The sequence below is a fragment of the Rana temporaria genome, chromosome 2 (assembly GCF_905171775.1).
Source record: "Rana temporaria chromosome 2, aRanTem1.1, whole genome shotgun sequence".
Taxonomy (NCBI): Eukaryota; Metazoa; Chordata; class Amphibia; order Anura; family Ranidae; genus Rana; species Rana temporaria.
In genome coordinates this window covers 62,877,185-62,899,307 of record NC_053490.1, presented here as the reverse complement: position 1 = coordinate 62,899,307, position 22,123 = coordinate 62,877,185, and the positions used below count along the sequence as shown (strand labels likewise).

General features: G+C 42.0%; 1 protein-coding gene across 1 annotated transcript; it reads right to left on the bottom strand.

Annotated features, from left to right (window-relative positions):
- Positions 1–12,258: 12,258 nt before the first annotated feature.
- LOC120928524 (aquaporin-2-like) lies at positions 12,259–20,618 on the bottom strand. Its single transcript, XM_040339614.1, has 4 exons — positions 20,181–20,618; positions 19,538–19,702; positions 17,199–17,279; positions 12,259–13,069 (listed from the first exon to the last, which is right to left on the bottom strand). The coding sequence occupies exons 1-4, from the start codon at positions 20,541–20,543 to the stop codon at positions 12,866–12,868; spliced, it is 813 nt and encodes a 270-aa protein (XP_040195548.1). The 5' UTR covers positions 20,544–20,618; the 3' UTR covers positions 12,259–12,865.
- Positions 20,619–22,123: the final 1,505 nt, after the last annotated feature.

Here is a 22,123-nt window from a genome sequence, read left to right as displayed (position 1 = left end):
TTTGGACAAAGCACTGATTAACTTCAAAGCATGTGTAGCTCCGATTCCAGGGAAACTGCTAAGATTCTTGGTTCTTCTCTTCCCAGTGATGATGCACTCTAACTAGACCCAAAAATTTACTGACACTCCAGTAACATTAGGAGGGCATTATTCAATAAGGAAAGAAAACCCTGCAATGGAAGTTTAGTTCAAACAATAACAGATTAAAACCTACATTGTAATACTAAACACTGGTGCAGTATCAGTCCAGAACAAGCAACAATATAATGACCAAATGACTAAAAATGAAGCACCATGAGAGGCCTGCCTATTACTTTCAAGGTCTGAACTAAAGCACAGACCAGTAGAAAATCTCATATAACGTCAGCCGCCAGTAAGGCCCTTAAAGGAGTTGTAAAGGAAATTTTTTTTCACCTTAATGCATTCTATGCAAATAAGGTGAAAAAACATCAGATGATGCTGGGCCCCCCGAGCCCCCGTCATCCTCTTTGAGTCAAAGCCCGGCCGTTGATTGGCTGCAGTGGATGGATTGAAAGCAGCCCAGCCATTGGCTGGCGCTGCTGTCAATCACATCCAATGGTGCGGCGTGCCAGGGGGCAGGGCCGGCATTGTATCATGGGAGCACGCCCGCAACAGCTACACACCATGCGAGCTCCCTCTCATGTCTGTGTGTAGTTGCTGCGGGGAGGAGCCGCGACAGCCGCCGAGGGACCCCAGAAGACCAGGATCTGGGAAACTGTGTGCAAAACGAACTGCACAGTGGAGGTAAGATGTTTGTTATTTAAAAAAAAAATTCCTTAACAAATCCTTCAAATTTTGCAGGAGTGCTCCCTCTCAAAGGGAGAGATAATTGTAGTCCACATCAATCCTGAGCAATATCCTTAAATTATGCCTATTGGCAGAAGTCATATCTTCACAAAGCCAAGAAATTGAACTGTATAAATGTGTCCAAAGGCCTATCACCACCGGTGTTGTATAGGCGTCCTCAGGTTAGTAGTCAGTCCGCATGTCATTTCTGATGGCCGGGCTAGTGGTCATGCCACACTAAGAGGCTTCCTTCTCTAGCTTATGCTTTCTCCTGCTATGAGGTCCTCAGCACAAGTCCCATACAGGATAACACTGCTTCTAGATCTAGAACATAGCACAGACACTTTCGGCTCTGCCTGCTTTGCAGTCTTTCATTTTGCCACTATGTACTCTATAGCTTTCTCCTTTCTCCATACACTGTAGCTTTCTCTCAGCACAACACAGCAGCCTTGTTCTCCTGGTCCTGCAGCCTTGCCGTCCCCTCTCTTCTACCCAGTTCAGACTCTCTTCCTGGTTGCACCAGTGGTTGGAGCTAAAGTTCTGCCTTAGAAAGAAAGACAATACCAGTTCTATTCTTCTCTGGTCTCCAGCAAATGGCCACCATTTGTACTGATGACATTTCCTAAAGCCAGTGGACAGGACTAAAATCCAGCCATGGATACATATATTAGAATTACATATAATAAGAATAATTGAGATCCAACTATAGCATGGATTAAAGCCCAACTCTGGGCAAATTAAAAGTTACAAGTTTTCCCTTGCAGCGAGGCTGTGACCCCACTGCAAGGCTTAACTGCTTGTTTTGTCCAGGGGAGAGTAGAAAGCTTTATACTTACTGGATCCCCTGCTCCACTGGCAAACAATGCTCCCCCACGATCTCCAGCGGTGGACTGTTCCTGGTGTCCTCACATCCATAGTAAGTCTATGGAACCTGACCTCAGGCACAGTCCACCGCTCAAGACCGCTAGAGCGTGGGGGTGCAGGAGCTGCAGGGAGCCATCTTGTGCAGGATCAGAGGATAAAGAAAGTGCATACTGTACATTCTAGGATGCCTTGTAGCCTGATTAATCAGGGTCATTGTTCTAAACACAGTTATGTTAATATGTTAGCTGGGTCATCAGTCATTTAATAAAGGTTAATATTGTATTCCTAGTTGTATGCCACCATATTCTTCGGTCCTGCCAAATACCGAGGATATTTTCTACTAGGTCTGTTACTAGTAGGAAAGTAACAGGATCAGACAGCAGGAATAGGCAAGAAACCTGGCAAGATGCAGTATGTTAGTCTATTAAAAACATGATAGAGACAAAGGGATCAGTCAATGGGTTGTACTCTGCAATAATGATAATAGTATCTGATTTATCAATTTAAGAAGTAAAAATAAACAATCCATTACAATAAAATTAGTTAAAGAGCAATTTCAGAGCTTTTAAAGCAATTACACTATCTTTCTACTTCAATTCTATTGTTATTTTGCCATATTCTCAGGCATCAAAAGTTATATTCATTCTTGTTACCTCAATGTCATTCTGAGCATTTAATAATACAAGAGTCTTTAAATTACTTTCTCATTTGTGATTACTTTTGGTTGACAGGTTGAGATAAGATGAACACTAAATGTCACATTTTCTTGAATAAGATTATCTTCAACTGCTCCATAAGCTTTATCCCAATTCATTTCCTGTGAACATGCTGCATTATATAAAATTGGGATAGTTCGTACATTCTAATATGCCATTGGAGTGTTACAATGACTTTGAGTAGGATGACAAAGATAGAAACACCTTTCATGGCTATACATTTGATAAAATATCTCAGTTGTACCTTTCAATCATATTATCTGATATTTGGGTGGCTATATGTGGCTCAGTAAAGAAAAGTGATGCAGACTTTAACTCCCCCCCTCCTTATAGTGTCCTAATGTTTATACCATTTCTCTTTGTCTCTCTACTCCATCAATCATAGTGTTTCGGTGATTTGACTACTCTACTTCCTACTTTTCCCCTGCTCATAGTATCTCAGTAGTTAGGCAGGCCATACACGGTCTGAATCGAGTATGGGCAAGCTGAATGTACCAAGTTGATCGATCAATCAACTTGGGTACAGCCAGCATGCTGGGTTTTACCTGTGATTATTGCTAGTAGCTGCCATAGCCGCTAGCAATAATCACTGTCTTCCGGTGCGGATGGCGTCCCTCACCCTCCCCTGCCCCCGCGCCGTCTCCACCAGGAGAAGACAACGGTCTGACAGGAGGGTTTCCTGCATCGCACTGCCTGTGTTGATGGGGAAATTAAGCAAATTTCTTTCTTGCAACCCGTGGTTGCAGGAAAGAAATTCGCTCCATTTATGGCTGGCGTTAGTTCACACCTTATTGTCTTTCCTCCCCCATTCAGTGACTCATTGGTTAAAATACTACATTTTTCTCTTTCCTTAACTACTCAGAGGGGGTTATTTACGAATGGCAAATCCGCTTTGCACTACAAGTGCAATTTCAAGTGCACTTTGCACTTGTAAGTTGCACTTGTAGTGCAAAGTGGATTTGCCTTTCGTAAATGACCCCCATTGTGTATTATTGTTTAGACCATTGCTATTTTTATCTATCCTCCCCCTCACTAACTCTTCTCCAATCCCGCTTTTCTTCTCCATTTTTATTTACCCATTAGTGATTGATTGATTTACTAAAGACTTTCCCCAGAGCTTAGTGAATGTAATAAAATCACTTTGCAAAAAATACCCAATCACATACAAAGAAATTAAAAAAGATGAATTTTTGCTTGCACTTGACTGGATGAAGGGGGTCAACAAAGCTTCACCTGATTCACAAAGCTTTAAGGAAAAGATCAACTTCCCTTGCAAAGCGAACAATCTATTTGCCTTTAGTAATTTAACCCCCTTATGCCATTGGATACCGAATGAAAAGTTTTGTTTAGTGTCTTGAAACAGATTTTGCTGATAGCAACTTACCTATTAAAGTTGACATAAGAGACAGTAGGACTCTAGAGGCATCAATCTAAATGGTGTGTTTTGTAATATCATTCTCTGATATTCTGGCAAGCTTGCTTACTTTTTATAGCAAAATCTTGGATCTCTGTCAAATTCAATATAGACAGATAATGTCATTTATTATTGCATTACTCTGGACAAAGTGCCAAAGCAATATTATAAAGTCACAATGAGGCACAGACTGTAGTATCATTTTTAGCAATTTATTTCTATTTGGATCTCATAAAAACACAAGAAATCTGAAGTTGCTTGGACGCTAGCATTAGGTGTGTACCTTTGTGCAATGGGTATGTGATATTCTTTAACCCAAGAGCCATGAATTGTCAAATCTAATGAATTTTTGTACAGGTAATTGCAGGAACAAATAGTCCTAAGGTATAAACAAGTATCCTGGCAGCCCCCAGAGATCTTACATTGTCTGGAACATTGGAAATTATTTCCAATAAAACCGCTTTCACGTTGTTTAGCCCTTAACTCTAAAATCACATTTGACTTATATTAAGCATATTGTTAGTTTGCCCATGTTTGTACAATATTTCTCTGTATGAAAGTAAAAACATTAAAAAGACTAAAGCCCTGTACACACGATCGGTCCATCCGATGAAAACGGTCTGATGGACCGGTTTCAACGGTTAACCGATGAAGCTGACTGATAGTCAGTCGTGCCTACACACCATCGGTTAAAAAAACGATCGTGTCAGAACGCAGTGACGTAAAACACAACGACGTGCTGAAAAAAACGAAGTATTAAAGGTTGCGTCGACTTGATTCTGAGCATGCGTGGATTTTTAACCAATGGTCGTGCCTACTAACGATCGTTTTGTGCTTTAGAGGCCGCAAAACACAAGGAACACACTTCTATATCTGCTGGGCATGCTCTATTGTGTATGAATTCTAATTGGGCAAGCCTATTAATCCAAAACCTTCAGTTGCTATTCTAAATCAGAGGACCCTGGACTGCATTAGCCTGGAGATCTCTGACTCTCTGACGAAGTTTAATGCTTCCAAGCATGCGTCGACTTGATTCTGAGCATGCGTGGATTTTTAACCGATGGTCGTGCCTACTAACGATCGTTTTTTTTCTATCGGACATATAAAGTCCTCTCCCAATGGTACCTGGTCCCTGAACTTATATATGACATATAAAGTCCTCTCCCAATGGTACCTGGTCCCTGAACTTATTACGAAAAATAGGTACATAATTACACTTCAAAGTGCTTTAGAGGCCGCAAAACACAAGGAACACACTTCTATATCTGCTGGGCATGCTCTATTGTGTATGAATTCTAATTGGGCAAACCTATTAATCCAAAACCTTCAGTTGCTATTCTAAATCAGAGGGCCCTGGACTGCATTAGCCTGGAGATCTCTGACTCTCTGACAAAGTTTAATGCTTCCAAGCATGCGTCGGCTTGATTCTGAGCATGCGTGCATTTTTAACCGGTTAGGAATCCATCGGTTAAATTTAAAACAAGTTGGCTTTTTTTTAACCGATGGATAAATAACCGATGGCGCCCACACACGATCGGTTTGGACCGATGAAAACGGCCCATCAGACTGTTCTTATCGGTTTAACCGATCGTGTGTACGCGGCCTAAGGAGTTGCTGGTAAGAAGAGAAAATTACCTCCTGGTCTCTTTTGGTTTGACAAATGAGGACCACCATAAAAAAGCCAAACTATATGGCCGTATGTTTGTGGACTCCTGACCATCAGATTTATATGAGCTTACATCTTGTTTTAAAACCTAGTACATAAAGTCAAGTGCATAGCCTTGGTATCTTCATTGACCAGCATTAGCATACAAAGACAATCATAGGCAATAGTGCACTTGAAACCTTCTGACATTAGTTTGGGGAATGCCTTTTTCTGTTCCAGCATAACTTAGCACAAAGCCAGGTCTATAAAGACCTCCAATGAGGAGTCTGGTGTTGAGGAGCTCCAGTACTGTGGCAACAAATTGATCCCTTATTGCAAGATTGAAAATCTCTCTGCTTTCCACAGAAAACCTGATATTGTAAGCATACCTCTTCATTGGCCAAGTAAAGCTGTGTACACACGATCGGTTTGTGCGATGAAAACAGACCAATGGACTGTTTTCATCGGACAAACCGATCGTGTGTTGGCCCCATCTGCCTTTTTTTCAAAAAAAATCTGATCGTCTGTGTGGTCCATCGGAGAAAAATCCATGCATGCTCAGAATCAAGTCGACGCATCCTCGGAAGCATTGAACTTCATTTTTTTCGGCTCGTCGTAGTGTTGTACGTCACCGCGTTTTGGCACGGTCGGATTTTTGACTGATGGTGTGTAGGCAAGGCTGATGAATGTCAGCTTTATCAGATATCCGACGAAAAAATCTATCGGATTAGATTCCATCAGATATCTGATCGTGTGTACAAGACTTCCCAAAATCTAAACAAGTGAACATTAATTGCCTAGTCACTCAAAACATCTGTGCCTCACTTTCACCCAATCATTGTGTCCCAGTTTCTTTAGAATTGTGCAGAGTATTATTTATAAATCTGAATTGTGTTTTTCTACTTGGTCTGCAATAAAACATATTTTTATAAATATTTAAATGAATAACATATACACATTTTAGCTAATATATGCCAAATTGATTGAAAACTGTAGAAATAAATATGCAATGACCCAAAACATGATTTATTATGCGATTAAATCAGTCTGTTCGCTGCGCCTGAATAGAACACAATGTGTGAGCCTTCTTTCACCAACCATGCCATTAAGCTAATAATTAAAAGCATATGCTATTATGGCACAGCTTTCATGAATGTATTCATAGATATATTGAAGATATGTTTCCAGTGTCTGTTTGTTTTCAGTTATGAAATGACATCTTTACTTCTCCAAATGCTGGATTTTCTTAGCGAGAATGCAAACATTGATATCATTTTAACTTCTGTAAAAGACTCAAAGGGACCTGTACAATGTGGGGAAGTTACACACTACACCAAGCTTATATAAAATATTCTGGTTATAAATCTTGCCCAATTCCAATGGCACGAGGCACGAGACAGAGCTTACTATGCGCCCTGTCAAATAGAACCCCTCGCCCAGCCCATCCGCATCCCCCCAAACATAAAGGGAGTCGAACTAGCCAGGCACCATCATAAGCTCAGTCTATTTGTAGATTGCGTTCTTCTGTACATCACGTCACAAAATCTCTCCACCACAAATTTATTGCAGCTAATAGAGAAGTTCGCAGCTCTTTCTGGAGCTTAACCCAACTAAGTTGAAAGCACTCAGAGTGACACTGTCTACAGAAGACTTTTCATCTCTATGATCATCTTTCCCCTTTCAATGGTCCACTGATTCCACCCCTTATCTAGATATTCAACTATCCCCCTTTGCTAACTAAACTATCCGCCCTCATAACAAAATGGGCAGCCTTACGCATTTCATGGCTTACAAAATCATAGTGGTAAAAATGAAACTCCTTCCCAAAATCCTCTATCTCTTCCTTCTGCCCCTATTCTGTGTACCCCTTCATTATTTGCGGATACTACAACAGCACTTTTTAAATTTACTTGGGGACAGGTCTACCCCTGGTTTTTATAGGGCCACTGTTTACCAATCTAAATAGAGAGGAGGCTTGGGTTTATCCCATGTTATTAAATATTACTATAAAGCCCAAATGGCTCAGTTAACCAAACACCATTTAACAATTTAAATCCTGCTATGATTTAGTATAGAGACAGTGGAATTTGACCTAATAGCTATATCCAACCTTCTCTGGCTTCCAATGGCTTGCAAAGTTATCGCAAACCCTATCACTTGGAATTCCCCATGCTTTATGGGACCATATGACTTATTTCCAATACCCCCCCCCCATTGTTTCTTCCAGCACATGTTTCCCCTGCCTCCTTTAGAAACTAGGAAGCACTGTTTTAATTATCAGCGTCAGAAATGTTTCACTATATCCAAATTAAACAATTTTACACATCCGGTTTAACCTCCCATCCTATTTAAAACAGACTTACTATTTTTAATGCTATTGTAAAAAGAACCGTCAAGCAGGATCTCCACCCTATACCACCAACTGCTCTATCCAAACCCCCCAAAACCTACAGTAGGTCAGTAATTGGGATTTTGTCCTTGGTGCCACCATAGAACTGGAGGACTGGGCTAATATATAGCAGTCGACCAAATCAAGCTCCGCAAATGTTGCCGCACTTAAATTACATATAAAGTCCTCTCCCAATGGTACCTGGTCCCTGCCCTTATTACGAAATATTTACATAATTACACTCCAATGTGCTTTAGAGGCTGCAAAACACAAGGAACACACTTCTATATCTGTTGGGCATGCTCTATTCTGTATGAATTCTAGCATGAGGTGTTCACTCTGCTCCCCACCACCTTGGGCAAGCCTATTAATCCAAAACCTTCAGATGCTATTCTAAATCAGAGGGCCCTGGACTGCATTAGCCTGGAGATCTCTGACTCTCAATACACTAGAGGTCAACAACCATGTGACACACACCATGATCCATGGGAAAATTGACGCTACCCTACATGACCGAGTTACCAAATATACTACAGTCTGGCAACCCTGAATAGACCACTTCCTACCTGCTGACTTTGACTCTACATTTCTTGAACCTTAGCATCATGATTTCACCCTCTTTTCCCCCTGCTGACTGCCAGTGCCCCCCCGTCCCTACCGCTCTCTGTACCTTCCTCTTCTTTACCTTTCTCCTTTTCCCCTTTTTTTAATCGCCCCTTTGATGCTAGATTTACCTCAGTCCTCATTTGTCTCATCGATACTTTCTTCACCTTATCTGATTGGAATGTGCATACATACATTTGACTTGACCCATGTGATTCCAATCTTTTGTGCCTATTGTTTTTTGTTCTATGTTATTGTGTACTAAAATGGCTATATGACCAGCGGTCATATTTGTAAACTTTATTAATCTTGAATAAAGCCTTTGAACAGGAAAATGTAGTAATGCTGTCCATGATTACACTGTGCACAATTTGAACTTCCACCCATAGGCAAGGAAATTTAATATTTGTAAATTTGAATACAGTAGATGCCATCGTTATAGCAGTACCATAAGACTATGTGATCACCTATCTTCTTTGTTTAGTAAACGGTGAAGGAAAGAATAAAGTACCAGCACTGCCACCCAACATCCTCAGTGAATACAAAGAAGTAATGCTCATAGCAGGCTTTGCAGTTTATTTTAATCATCTAGGGAAGAAAGCGATGCAGCTTGTTGGAAAGTAGACGTATAGTAGAAAGAGTTGGACCATCTATAAGCTTGAAATTACTGTCAGCTTTTTATAACAAAAGTTCCTTCTGTTAATGTATAAGATTTCTCCACCTGAAACAGTATGTTTATCCATTTTGCTAACATCCCAGGATCCTTCCCTGCAGACTCTCACACGCACTGGGCCAGGGATGTAGACATGAAGTCCTTGTCAACTTGGGCCATCAGAAAAGGTAACTTCCCTACGTTGAAAGCATGTGAGCTGGTATGGTTCAGAAGAGGGGGGGGGGGGGCTTCATGCTAAATGCTCCACTTCCCCCTTTCCTAAATTCCTGGATAATGGTGTGGTATGGGTTTGGGGGGACCTCATGACATTTTTTTTGCCTGTGGTCCCTCTACAAACCCATACCAGAACCTTAAAAAATATTGGTTTGGAATGGATTTAGCGAGGACGGGGACCCATGCATTTTTTTACAAACAAATCAAAGCCATCCAGAAAAATTTCGTTTAGCAGCATTTTTTAATTACTTTTTAAATTTCACTTTTGCAGACATACATTGTACAGATTGCCATTTCATGTGCAGATTTATAGCATCCCCAGACCCCAAGCATTTTATACAAAGTAACTGAGTATATTAAATGTTTCCCTTTAAGCCTTTTTTATACATTGGTACATGCCCCAATGGCAGCCCAGTCCATGCCTAGCTAATAAAATGTATAAAGCAGAGGCCTTCTATTGTTAGGGTATGGGCAGATCAAAAGGTGTCCTTACTATCGCCAGGTGTAAGCAAATGTAATTTATGTAAAGTAATAAATCTGTAGCTTGTATGCGAGGCAAATAAACTATAAATATGAACAAAAAAGTGAAAATACTATATACAACAATATTTATTTACATATAGCAGCTTCATACAAGCAAGTTGTATTTTCACATTAATAATAGCAGTCATATTCAGACTTAACTTAACCACTCCCTACTCCCTCCACAAAATTCAGTACCCATAACAGCCAATTTGAATCAGCGTTTTACTGGTCTGACAGCAAAACAAATTGGTTGCTATCAGTTTACTGCACATTGAAGAAAGTTTACTAAAACTTGAGCAGTCAGAATCTGGAGTAGCTTTTATATTTTGTTTTCAAAGCTTAAAGTGATACTAATGGATATTTTTTCTATTTAAAATAAAAGAGATGTTATACTTACCTGCTCTGTGCAATGATGCTTCTTTCTTCCTCTTCTGAACACCACCCCCCAGTGCTGTCCACTCCTCCTTTCTTCCGGGTGCCCCCTCAGCAAGCCAGGGGGGCACTCTTGGGGGTGCGCTCCCAAGCTGAACTGTGTGCAATCATAGACACACACAGTGCCAGTAAGCCATGCCCCGCTCCCTCCTCACAAAAGTTTAAATAATAGCAGCAGGAACCCATGGCTCCCACTGCTCAATGTCTCCTAAGAAAGCAGTGCTGCAGCTGGGACAGTGCTGGAGCGGTAAAAGGGGTCAAATAAGTGTTTAGGGGCAGGGGGGCTAGGTCAGTTAGTGGAGCGTAACCTGTAGGATGCACCAAACATTTTGTCTTTAGAAGTGAAGACAGAAGCTGAATGGTTGCCATGCACAGCTGCTCCAGATTCTGTCTGCTCCAGTTTTATTATATTCCCCCCATTCTGTTTTGGCTATAAATTTAATAAGGCTGCTAGTGTGCAAAATAGCTCTAATGGCTTAAGGAGTGCAGGATTTGCAAAAAGGCAGCTGATATACAATTAGCTCCACACATCTGGTGCAGTAACAGCCTTTTACTTTTATTGCTATCAACTAATCTTTCATACTTACACAAAATTAAAATTGTAAGTATATATTACAAAGGACACCTGACACCCCCCCCCCCACAACTTCCCCATTTGTATTAAAACTGATAGGGCCAGATTCATAAACGATGTACGCCGGCGTATCTCCAGATACGCCGCCGTAATTTCAAATGTGCGCCGTCGCATCTTTACGCCGATTCACAAAGCAAGATACGTCCAAAAGCATGGCTATAGCCGTCCAACGTAACTTGCCTACGCCGGCGTATCGTGGGAGCATAGTTACGCTGGACACATTCGGCGTTCCCATTATAAATATGCAAATGAGCTAGATACGCCGATTCACAAACGTACTTGCTCCCGGCGTATTAATATACGCTGTTTACGTAAGGCGTACGACCGGCGTAACTTTACCCCTCATGTGCCGTTTGTTAGGCGCGTCATTTACGTGGGGTCACGATTAATTTCCATACAACACGCCCCCTACCAGCCTACTTTGAATTAGGCGGGCTTACGCCGGCCAATTTACGCTACGCCGCCGCAACTTACGGAGCAAGTGCTTTGTGAATACTGCACTTGCCTGTCTAAGTTGCGGCGGCGTAAATAGAATACGCTACGCCTGCACAAAGATGCGCCCAGGTACGTGAATCTGGCCCATAGATTCTAACATTGGAAAGTGAAGTGTGCCTACAGGAACATTTCTTGCTGCCAATGGCAACCATGTTTAATTTCAGTATAGCAAAATCCAAAAAGTGTTCAAGTATACAGTTTATGTGGCACTCCTAGGAGAAGCGCAGAGTTACTTATTTTTTATTTGTGGCACTTTAAGAATGTGTCGCTATGGCTGTAACAAATTCAAAACAAATTATCGGCAGTTCGTAGATAAGAAAACTGGAGGTTACGAAGATGAATACCAAGTTGGAATACAGAGACGCGCCAGTGCTCAGAGTGGGGCATGTTTGCCAGAAGCTGTCATGAATGGCAGCTTCCAGGTCAGAGCTTATGGGCTACTAGGATTCTGGCTGTCACAAAAAATAATGCATTCAGAGAACAGCTGAATGTAAGCAAGGGACCGGGATGCTGGCTGATGTCATTACCTAAATATGGCAATGGTCATAATAAGTCAATGATGGTAATCTCCTTGCCAGAAGCTGAATGGGTGTCAGGGATGCATCGTTAGTTGCTGGGATGATGTTGACTTGACGAGTGATAATGTTCTAGCAACCAAAGACGCTCTGCGACCCGGAGGCTGAACCATGCACTAAGGAAGGAGTGTCCAGTGTGGGCATTCCAGTCTCAGCACTGTCCCCCACTATTGTGCCTTGCAATAAATTAATGTACCTGTTTGAATCAAGTACATCAATCTTTTCTAAAGAGTGTCTGTGTCCAATTCCAATGTGTTTTTTTGTTTTTGTTTTAATAGGACCCTTTCCAGCTATTTTTGTGTCTTCGTTAAAACTGCAAATCTGATAAAGTAATATATACAGTTAGCTTTGATTGCTAATTATCTTATCCAGCTATTCAGAATATAAACATTAATGTGTCATTCCCTAAATGTGTTTTTTTAGGTTGTGACACATGAAACTGTCATGTGTTTATGTATAAATATATATTTACATGGTAATAGTTTTATTTTAAGTGTGGTACTTCCACATTTCACTAGCTCAGTTTTCATAGAAACACTTTCCTGTATGTGCTGGCAAAATGGAGGAAATAAAAGATTGCTGACTTGCTTGCTGGGCGAGCTTTGAGGTTGTCATCCGTATCCTTACTTCATTACTGGGTCACTGACCTGGCACAAGCATTAAGTCAGTGAACTCCTGGGGCACTTGATGCACATACTTGATTGGGGTCAAGAGAGAGAAGGAGAACAAGCATTACAGTCCAAGACAAACAAGTCAGCAATGTTAGCTGCCATATTTCAGTCCTTACAGGTTGCTCCCTAAGGGGATTTCATGTCAACGTTTTTCCAATGGTGAAAGTGCCATCATGTAAAGCGCCAGATGAGGTTACTTATGCTTCATGTTACACTTTTTCTTTGTGGTTTGATTGGCTGTAGAGGGAATTGAGGCCTACAGATTGTTTCCTTCTTTCCTCTTTCTCATTCTCTTGTATGTTGCCACGCAGTATTTCCATTCTCTCACTGGAGCTTATTGAGTAGGGTACAAACAAATAGTCATACACTAGACAAGCCAGTATGGCTCCTGTTATAGGCCCCACCCAAAAAATCTGTAAGTAGGATAAAAAAAAAAAGAAAAATGTATAGGTTATTCCAAATGTAACTGCCTTAACACATAAAAGAGCTTTGATTTTTCAATGTGATAGAAGAACATTTGCTTTTGCCCCATAGGATACATTTGGAGTCTACTCTAATTCTTGCCTTATTGCCTTATTGCCTTGCAATATGCACTATATATCAAAAATTTGTGAACACCTGACTATCCTGCCAACTATATGGCCAAAGCATGTGGACAGTCCTAAAAGGCATTCATTTAAGGACTTGCCAATGAATGGGACTGTTAATGCTACCACATACAAATACATTTTAGAAAGCATGACTGTGCAGAAAGCCAGTTCCAAAAAACATGGTATGAGGAATTTGGCATGGAGGAACTCTAATAACTTACACAGAGCCCTGACCTCATTAACCCATTTTGAATGAATTAGAACACCAATTAAAGCCAGGTCTTCCTGTTCAACATCAGCACCTTGTGGAACTCCTTCCCAGAAGAGTGGAGGCTCTCTTATCTGCACAAGGGGGAACAACTCCTTATCAATACATATGCCGTTGGAATGGGACATCCAACAAGTTCATATAGGTATGATGGTCAGTGTTCACAAACTTTTGGCATAGAGTGTAGGAGAGCGAAAGAATATGATGTTGGTTATTATGGGTCTGTTTTTTTATTCCATCTTTAGTTTCTGATGTTTGGGTATGCCATGCCATTTTCTACAAGTCCTGCCCCTTCTTGGGTCATTTGGGAAATTCATGTAAGGATAATATTGACAAAGAAATACTGAGAAAAAGTGAGAAGAGTTCTGTACTCCAGCAGGCAGTACTGACAATGCTTTGTAGCGCCCTGCCTCTTTAAAGCTAAATTCAGTTTGTTTGTTGTTTTGCTTCAATGTAGTTATCGTAGCAAGGATCTGTTTTTATGGACTGGTCAGGATTTCCCAGGATGGATGATTGATTTTTCCTGTCTATTTCTTGAGGGAATTTCCAGAAAATACAGCAGGTTATAAATCATCCAGTTATGAATATTTATCAGACCATGGCCAATCTTCGAGAGGGGGCACCCAGAAGGTGGCTGCTGAAGGTGATAAATATTTTGCAGCCTGTCCAGAGGGTTCTTTTCCTCTCCTGGGGCTGCTGCCCCTGGGAGGCAGCTAGTGTGAGAGAAGATTTGCAGTTTGGGCCACAGCAGCTGCTGGGCCTGGAGAAGATTGCTGGGGGAGTTCTTGCTGGAGGGCATTGTCCTGGAGTTCTGGTCTGGAGAATGATCTTTAGTCTCCCTTACTGAAGAGTGTCATGTGGAAGTTGGGTGGCAGTCAGCTACTGGGAATAAGACCTACTGTAGGTCTTTAATGTGTGTCTGAAGCTATAATGATTTGTGCTAGAAGTTTGTCTCCCAGTTGATTTTTTTAAACCAATTTGTAGTATCCAAAACCCCTAAATACCCTCCTGTTTTATGCAATAAATTCACAAAAAGACATTACCTAGACTGAGCCTGTATTACCAGTGTACATGTCTATGGCATGATGGGCACCAGGGGTGGACTGGGCCCAGTGGCAGGGTGGAAATTGCCACCGGGACGATCTGATGCCTCAAAAAAAAGGCCACCGCAGCCGGCACTGATTTACTCAGATGGGCAACGCATGTAACTAACAGTCCGCTGGCCGAGGTCCTTTTTATGTTCTGCCACTGCACACTGGTTGCTAGAACCAGTGATGTCACATCACCTGAGTGACACAGAGTGAGCCTGAGGCCCAAGCGTTCAGAGCGGAGCTCCGCGCAGAGTGGGATCTGTACTGATGGAGGGGGTGGTCTGTACTGAGGGGGGTCTGTACTAATGGAGGGGGGTGGTCTGTACTGAGGGGGTCTATACTGATAGAGGGGGGTGGTCTGTACTGAGGGGGGTCTATACTAATAGTACTAATGGTGGTGGGTGGTCTTTACTGAGGGTGGGTCTGTACTGATGGGGGTGGGTGGTCTGTTCTGAGGGGGTCTGTACTAATAAATGGGGGTGGTCTGTACTGATGGAGGGATGGTCTGTACTGAGAGGGGTCTGTACTGATGGAAGGGTTGGTCTGTACTGAGGGGGGTCGGTACCAATGGAGGGGGTTGTCTGTACTGAGGGAGGTCTGTACTGATGATGGGGATGGTCTGTAATGAGGGGGGTCTGTACTGAGGAGGGTCTGTACTCATGGAAGTGGGGGGGGGTCTTTACTAATGGAGGGGGAGGTCTGTACTAAGTGGGGGGTCTTTACTAATGAAAGGGGTTATGTACTAATGGAGGAGGGTCTGTACTGATGAAAGGGGGTGGTCTGTACTAAGGGGGTCTGTACTGATGGAGGAGGGGGGTGGTCTGTACTGAGGGGATTCTGTACCGATTGAGGCGGGTGGTCTGTACTGAGGGGGTCTGTACTGATGGAGGGGGGTTGTCTGTACTGGGGGGTCTGTACTGATGGAGGGGGGTGGTCTGTACGGAGGGGGTTTGTACTGATGGAGAAGGGGGGTTGTCTGTACTGGGGGGGCTATACTGAAGGAAGGGGGGGGTCTGTACTGAGGGGGGTCTATACTGATAAAGGGGGTGGTCTGTACTGATGCAGTGGGGAGGTCTGTACTCATAGAGGGGGTCTGTGGTTAGTGCAGGTGGGCTCTATACTGAGGAAGGGGGTCCATACTGATGGAGAGGGTTTATACTTAGTGGGGAGTCTGAACTGATAGGGGGGTCTGTACTGAGGGGGGTCTTTACTGGTGGAGGGGGTGGTCTGTTCTAAGGGAGGTCTTTACTAATGGAGGGGGATCTACACTGAGGGTGTCTGTACTGATGGAGGGGGTGGTCTGTAATGAGGGGGTCTGTACTGATGGAGGAGGCGGTGGTCTGTACTGAGGGGGGTCGTTACTAATGGAGGGGGGTCTGTACTGAGGAAGGCTGTACTAATGGAGGGGTGGTCTGTACTGAGGGGGTCTGTACTGATGGAGGGGGTGGTCTGTACTGAGGGGGGTCTGTACTGATGGAGGAGGGGGTTGTCCGTACTGAGGGGGTCTTTACTAATGGAGGGGGTGGTCTGTACTGAGTGGGGTCTTTACTAATGGAGGGGGTGGTCTGTACTGAGGGGGGTCTGTACTGATGGAGGAGGGTGGTCTGTACTGAGGGGGGTCTGTACTGATGGAGGGGGTGGTCTGTACTGAGGGGGGTCTGTACTGATGGAGGGGGGGTGGTCTGTACTGAGGGGGGTCTGTACTGATGGAAGGGGGAAGTCTGTACTGAGGGGGGTCTGTACTGATGGGGGGTAGTCTGTGCTGATGGGGGTCTTTACTGATGGAGGGAGGTGGTTTGTACTGAGGGGGTCTGTACTGATGGAGGAGGGGAGTAGTCTGTACTGAGGGGGGGTCTATACTGATGGAGGGGGTTTATACTTAGTGGGGGTCTATACTGAGGGGGGACTATACTTGGTGGAGGAGGTCTATACTAAGGGGGGACTATACCTGATGGAGGGAGGGTCTGTACTGAGGGAGGGAGGTCTGTACTGAGGGGGCTATACTTGGAGGGGGTCTGTACTGACGGAGGACTATAATAATTGGTGGAGGGGGGTCTGTACTGATTGAGGGGGGTCTATACTTAGTGGAGGAGGATCTATACTGAGGGGCGACTATAGTTGGTGGAGAAGAGGTGACACCAACCCTCGTGATGCCACTGATCATACAAATCCCCCTCCCAACTAGTGAAGGACTACAGGTCCCACTGTACCAGCTTAAATCCCTCAGAGCTGAGGATATATGTCCATGGCTCTTCAACTAGTGAAGGACTACAGGTCACAGAATGAAGGATGGTGTAAAATGTAGCGCTAGAAATATTATACAGTGAATGTGTACCAATAATATGTAAATGGTAATGAGTAAATAAAAATCAGTCTCCAAAGAGCAAAACATACATATGGAATTAATCACATGTAAATCATCAATTCCATATGTATGTTTTACTCTTTGGAGACTGATGGGCTCCTGATGGGCTCTGATAATAGTATGGTCATAAGTTGAATGCAGTACAGGCCAGTGTACAGGAGAAACTGTATTCATAATATTCTCTCTATAGAACATACAAAGACAAGAAATCCTAATGCCGATTCTTACCCAGTGGTATTCAAAGTTCCCTGTAATTAGTGCAGGACCAAAAGAACGTGCTGGATTCATGGAACATCCAGTGTAATAGATCTAAAATAAATGAGTAAAAAGAGTAAATATATATTTGGCATTATCATTATATTTTGATGGTTTCACTATAGTATACTGTATATTGTCAAACCTAGTCCCTTTTTAAAAATTTAGTCCAGTCAACATTGAATCCTTGAAGTACAATATAAGGATCATAGCCTAGCTGCTCTGAGCTTTGGCTTTCTTTTATCTTGGCACAGCTGTACAGTGCCAGGTTGACCTATTTGGCAGAGAAGAGCTGCAGTTGGGCACAGTGCTGGATCGATGTAGGACTCAGATACGTTTTTATGTGGGGGGGAGGGTAAAAAGTAGGGGGGCATTTTTTACCTTAATGCAGGGAACACATTCAGAAAAAAATATTTGACTTTAGAACCACTTTAAGTAAAATTGAATAAACTTTCTGACTGAAACCAGTATTGGGTAAAATAGAGACCTCCATTGCTGACCGCCTTCTGAAAATGATAATTTCCTGGAAGTAATGCTTGATCTTCTGACTTGAAACATACATACAGCCAGTGAAGTGAGGCCGGGGTCATAACTTTTTTTACTTGCTTGTTCTGGGCCAGTGACCAGTAACTCAGGAGAAATTGAAGCCATAGATGGCCAGGCAACTAGCAATTTCAGAAGCAAAGGTCTGCAATGAGTTCTTCCCGAAATTCCAAAAAGACCCTTATTTAGGCTTGCAGCCTGGGTAGTCATGAAAAAGATGGCAGAGAGCACATGTCCCCCACCTTATTGTACCAGTCTGTGATAAACGTCTTTCAACATTTGGAGGGTACTTAGCAAGGATGGGGGAAACAAAGCCTATCACCCCCCACAAGGCACGCTTGTCCCAATGTTGAGGGTCAAGGGCCTCTTCCCCACATCTAATGCCCCAAGAAGGATTTGTGGGTAATATGGGGGGGACTGAAGTGGAACCTGGAAGCCCTCATTAGAGTAGGGAGTGCCAAGATATATGGGAGAATAGAAACTGGGGAACATTAGTATCGTTTGCCCATTACCACAAACAGTTAAAACTCTTTAATTGAAACAGTATAAACACACACTAACAAAAATGTTATTTATGTCCTTTGATGTAAATCCTAACCAGTCACGAAGTCCAGCAAGTAAATACATCATCAGTAAAGGCATTCAGAGATGTAAATCTTGGACAACCACAAGTCACACTACCATCGCTAAATGACTTGACACTACAAATGTATAGTTGCTATGACTGACAATGCGCTTACATGGCTGGATGCTAAAACACATGTCGATTACATCAGTGGACAATATGATTGATGCTGGATTACATTGGGAACATTAATAAAAGCATTTATTGCATTGTAATTAAAGGACTTCTATCAGGGTGTGTGCGTTTATTTACATTTAACTCTATGGAAATGGGCATAAGCGGACTAATGTACCCCTGTCTTCATTCCCCTGGGAGGGGGTTGATATCTAAGGGTCCACTTATAATGGGGGCCTCCAATTTCCACTATTAGACTCCGTATAGTACCCCCAAATGTTTCTTGGGACATTGCATGTGGTGAAGAGGTCCTTGACCCTCTACATTAGTCCAAACGTGCCTTGCAAGAAGGGAGGCTTTGACACCCCTCTTGCAAAGTACCCCTCCAATGTTGAAAGGCATGTGGCTTAGTCTTGTAGAGCATGGGGGGGGGGGGCAGTCACACGCTCACTGCCCTCTCTTTCCTGGCTACTTAGACTTCATGCAGGGATTTTCACTCACAAAGTAAGTTTACAGACTTCAAGATCATTCAGATTATTAGGAGTAGGCTAGAAATAATTGGAATTTGTGTGGAAGTAAATATATGACTTTACATTTTGACCATAAATACTCTTTAAATTACATTAACATGTTAATGCGACTCTGTGACTTTGCTGGTGTTGCTGCTCTATGAGCTTATAACCCAAAATAATACAATGAAGTATCTTCCAAAGCTGACACTTCTGTACCTGTCAAAGTGCTGTGTCACCTGTAGTGCTTAGTGATTCTTTCAGGTGTCCTCCACTTCAATACAGGATAGAGGGGGCCAGCTGGAGAAACCACTGGGTGCTGGTGTGGGCACATGAAATCAATACTTCTGGAAGTATAAATTTTGGATGGCACTTCAGATCAGGATTTCTTTACAATAGAGTTTAAGCAGCAGCAGAGTGGTACATGGCTTGGCTGACCATATCAATTGCAATGCATACTTCAATCATTTTTTTTCACAATTATTATTTTACAAAACACAAAGCTCTGATTGATTACATACCCCAAGTAAGTGTCCTAAAACCACAGAAAGTCCAATGGATATGGCTGGGGACCCAACGTTATCTGACCTCTGACTGTCTGTTGAGGCAAAGATGCAGAGGACCAGTTGGAATGTCAGGAAAATCTCAATGGCCAGGGCTTGTCCAGAGGTCACATTGTTGCTTGGCTGTTCAATGACAATAATACATTAATAGCTGATTAGTTTTCATGTATTTTACATACTTTAATATGTGCTGGATCTAATATACTTTAACAACTAACGTGAGTTAAACTATAAAGGTTTAATTTAAGAGAGATTGCACAAATAGATTTTAAACTGTCTTTAATTAATAGGTTCCTCCCAAAATTACACATTGTTAATTTTTCTTTGTCTGTTTGCTTGAGGGCCATGTGATTTAGTGCTGTAGCTAGTATACATAATTTTACATACCTAACACATAAAACAAAATAATCTCAAAGCCTGGTAACATTCCCAGTATGTATTCATAAAAATGCAATATGAATAATGTATATACACTGTCATTTGCCAAAATAAGTTGCTCTCAATAAGGCATGGCATCAATAACGATGTAAAAAAACCAGGTATTACATCCAATACTGGCATTTTAACAATAACAGTTTAGTCATTTGTAACAGAAACTTACCTGATTAACTCCAAAACCTCCTTTGATTTCTGGTGAGACAAACTCGGAAAGTAAAGCTGCTCCTATAACTGCACCTAACATCTGAGCTATGATATAGAAAAAGGTCTGAACTAGTGAGATTCGAGCACCAACTAGGAGGGCTATGCTAACAGCTGGATTAATATGGGCCCCACTTATGTGACCTACTGCTTGTACCATAGTGCCTATGCCCAAGCCAAAGGTGAAGGCTATTTGAAGAACAGTTGGGATGCCCAGCGACCATGATAGAGTTGAACCCAGGCCAACAAAGACAAACACGAACGTTGCTATCAGCTCAGCTAGAAAGGCCTTAAGACAGAAACCTGCACTTAGCTCTTTAAGCATGGTTATACTCTTTAAAAGTAAAGAAAATATAAAGTAAACTGTAACAGATCCCTGCTGGTTACAGGATCATCAGAGAAGATGTTGGAAGTAATGATGTTATATATTGCTTCACATACCATTATGTCCCAGGTAAAAGGCGTGTCATAGCTACTAGTCAGAATAAAATGGAAAATTTACTATGCATGATACACACCCATGGCCATGCCAGTGTGCACTCCATCAATATTTTCTCATAGCGTGACTCACCTTCTAACAGCAGATCTACATTCTGGTAGCTGTCAGCCAGGATATGCTCCTTGTATTTCATACAGTATGTTTAAAAGGCTGCCATTTAAATCTGAAAATCTATAATTCAATGAAAAGACAGAGATGTATATGTCCAGTGACAAGTGATTTAATTCCAGTTTAATTCACGTTCCCTCTGTTTCATAGAATTTACATCCTATAATGCAGTTCATGTCAACTGACCTGATATAGCATACAGCAAAATTAAAATTGGGACACATTTGTTATGTATCAGAAAAAAAAGATTTTATTAATCATAGTGCAGTGGCTCAATGATCAGCAATATTACTTTGATGTAGGGGGTACTGGGTTTAATTTAAGTAGGAAGCTACAGTATTTGCATGGAATTTGCATGTTCTAATGAGTAGCCTTGTGGGGCTCTGGCTTTGGAACCGAATAACGAACCCCATTGGGACCCAAACTGAAAAAATCAAAAGTGCCCAATTGTATGGCTTATATGCTAGTGATTGGGCATACAATGGTTATCGGGGTCCAGGTACTGCTCTGGGGGACATGTATCATTGAAAAAAAGTTTGTAAAAAACATAATTTTTAAATGAGCAGTGATTTACTGATGCTTAAAGTAAAACTGTCAAAATTAAAAATAACAATAAAAATGAAAAATTCCTTTAAATATAGTGCCTGGGGGGTCCCTCTAGTCTGCTTGTAATATGGCACATCTATACCATGTATAGAGCCTGCTGCAGCAATAATGACATTTATAAAGCCCAAAAAAAATATTTTTCATTCAAGCTTTCGTTATTTTATAAATAACAGGCCACAATTTAGTGCACTCGGAACAAGATTAGAAAATTATTGGGATACATTCTGGTGTCTCTTTCGCAGGCTTTGGATAGAAATAACAGGTGTGGAAAAATTGGGCTTTGGATATCGTGGTGCCTCACAAGGTACTCTTGATGAAAGCAAAAACTGGCCTTACTGTCAAAAATTGCAATTATATGCACCTGTCAAACAGGTTGAAAAAAATTGGTATTTGGTTGTCGGTGGTGCCTTCACAATGTAACCCTATACAGGCAATCTTGATGAGAGCAAGAATTGGCCTTCCTGTCAAATATTGCAATAATATGAACCTGTCAAACATGTGTGGAAAAATTGATCTTTGGGTTTCGGTGGTGCCTTTACACTGTAACCCTATACAGGTACTCTTGATAAAAGCAAGAACTGGCCTTGCTGTCAAAAATTGCAATTATATGCACCTGTCAAACAGATTGGAAAAATTGGTATTTGGGTGTCGGTGGTGCCTTCACACTGTAACCATTTAAGGCAATCTTGATG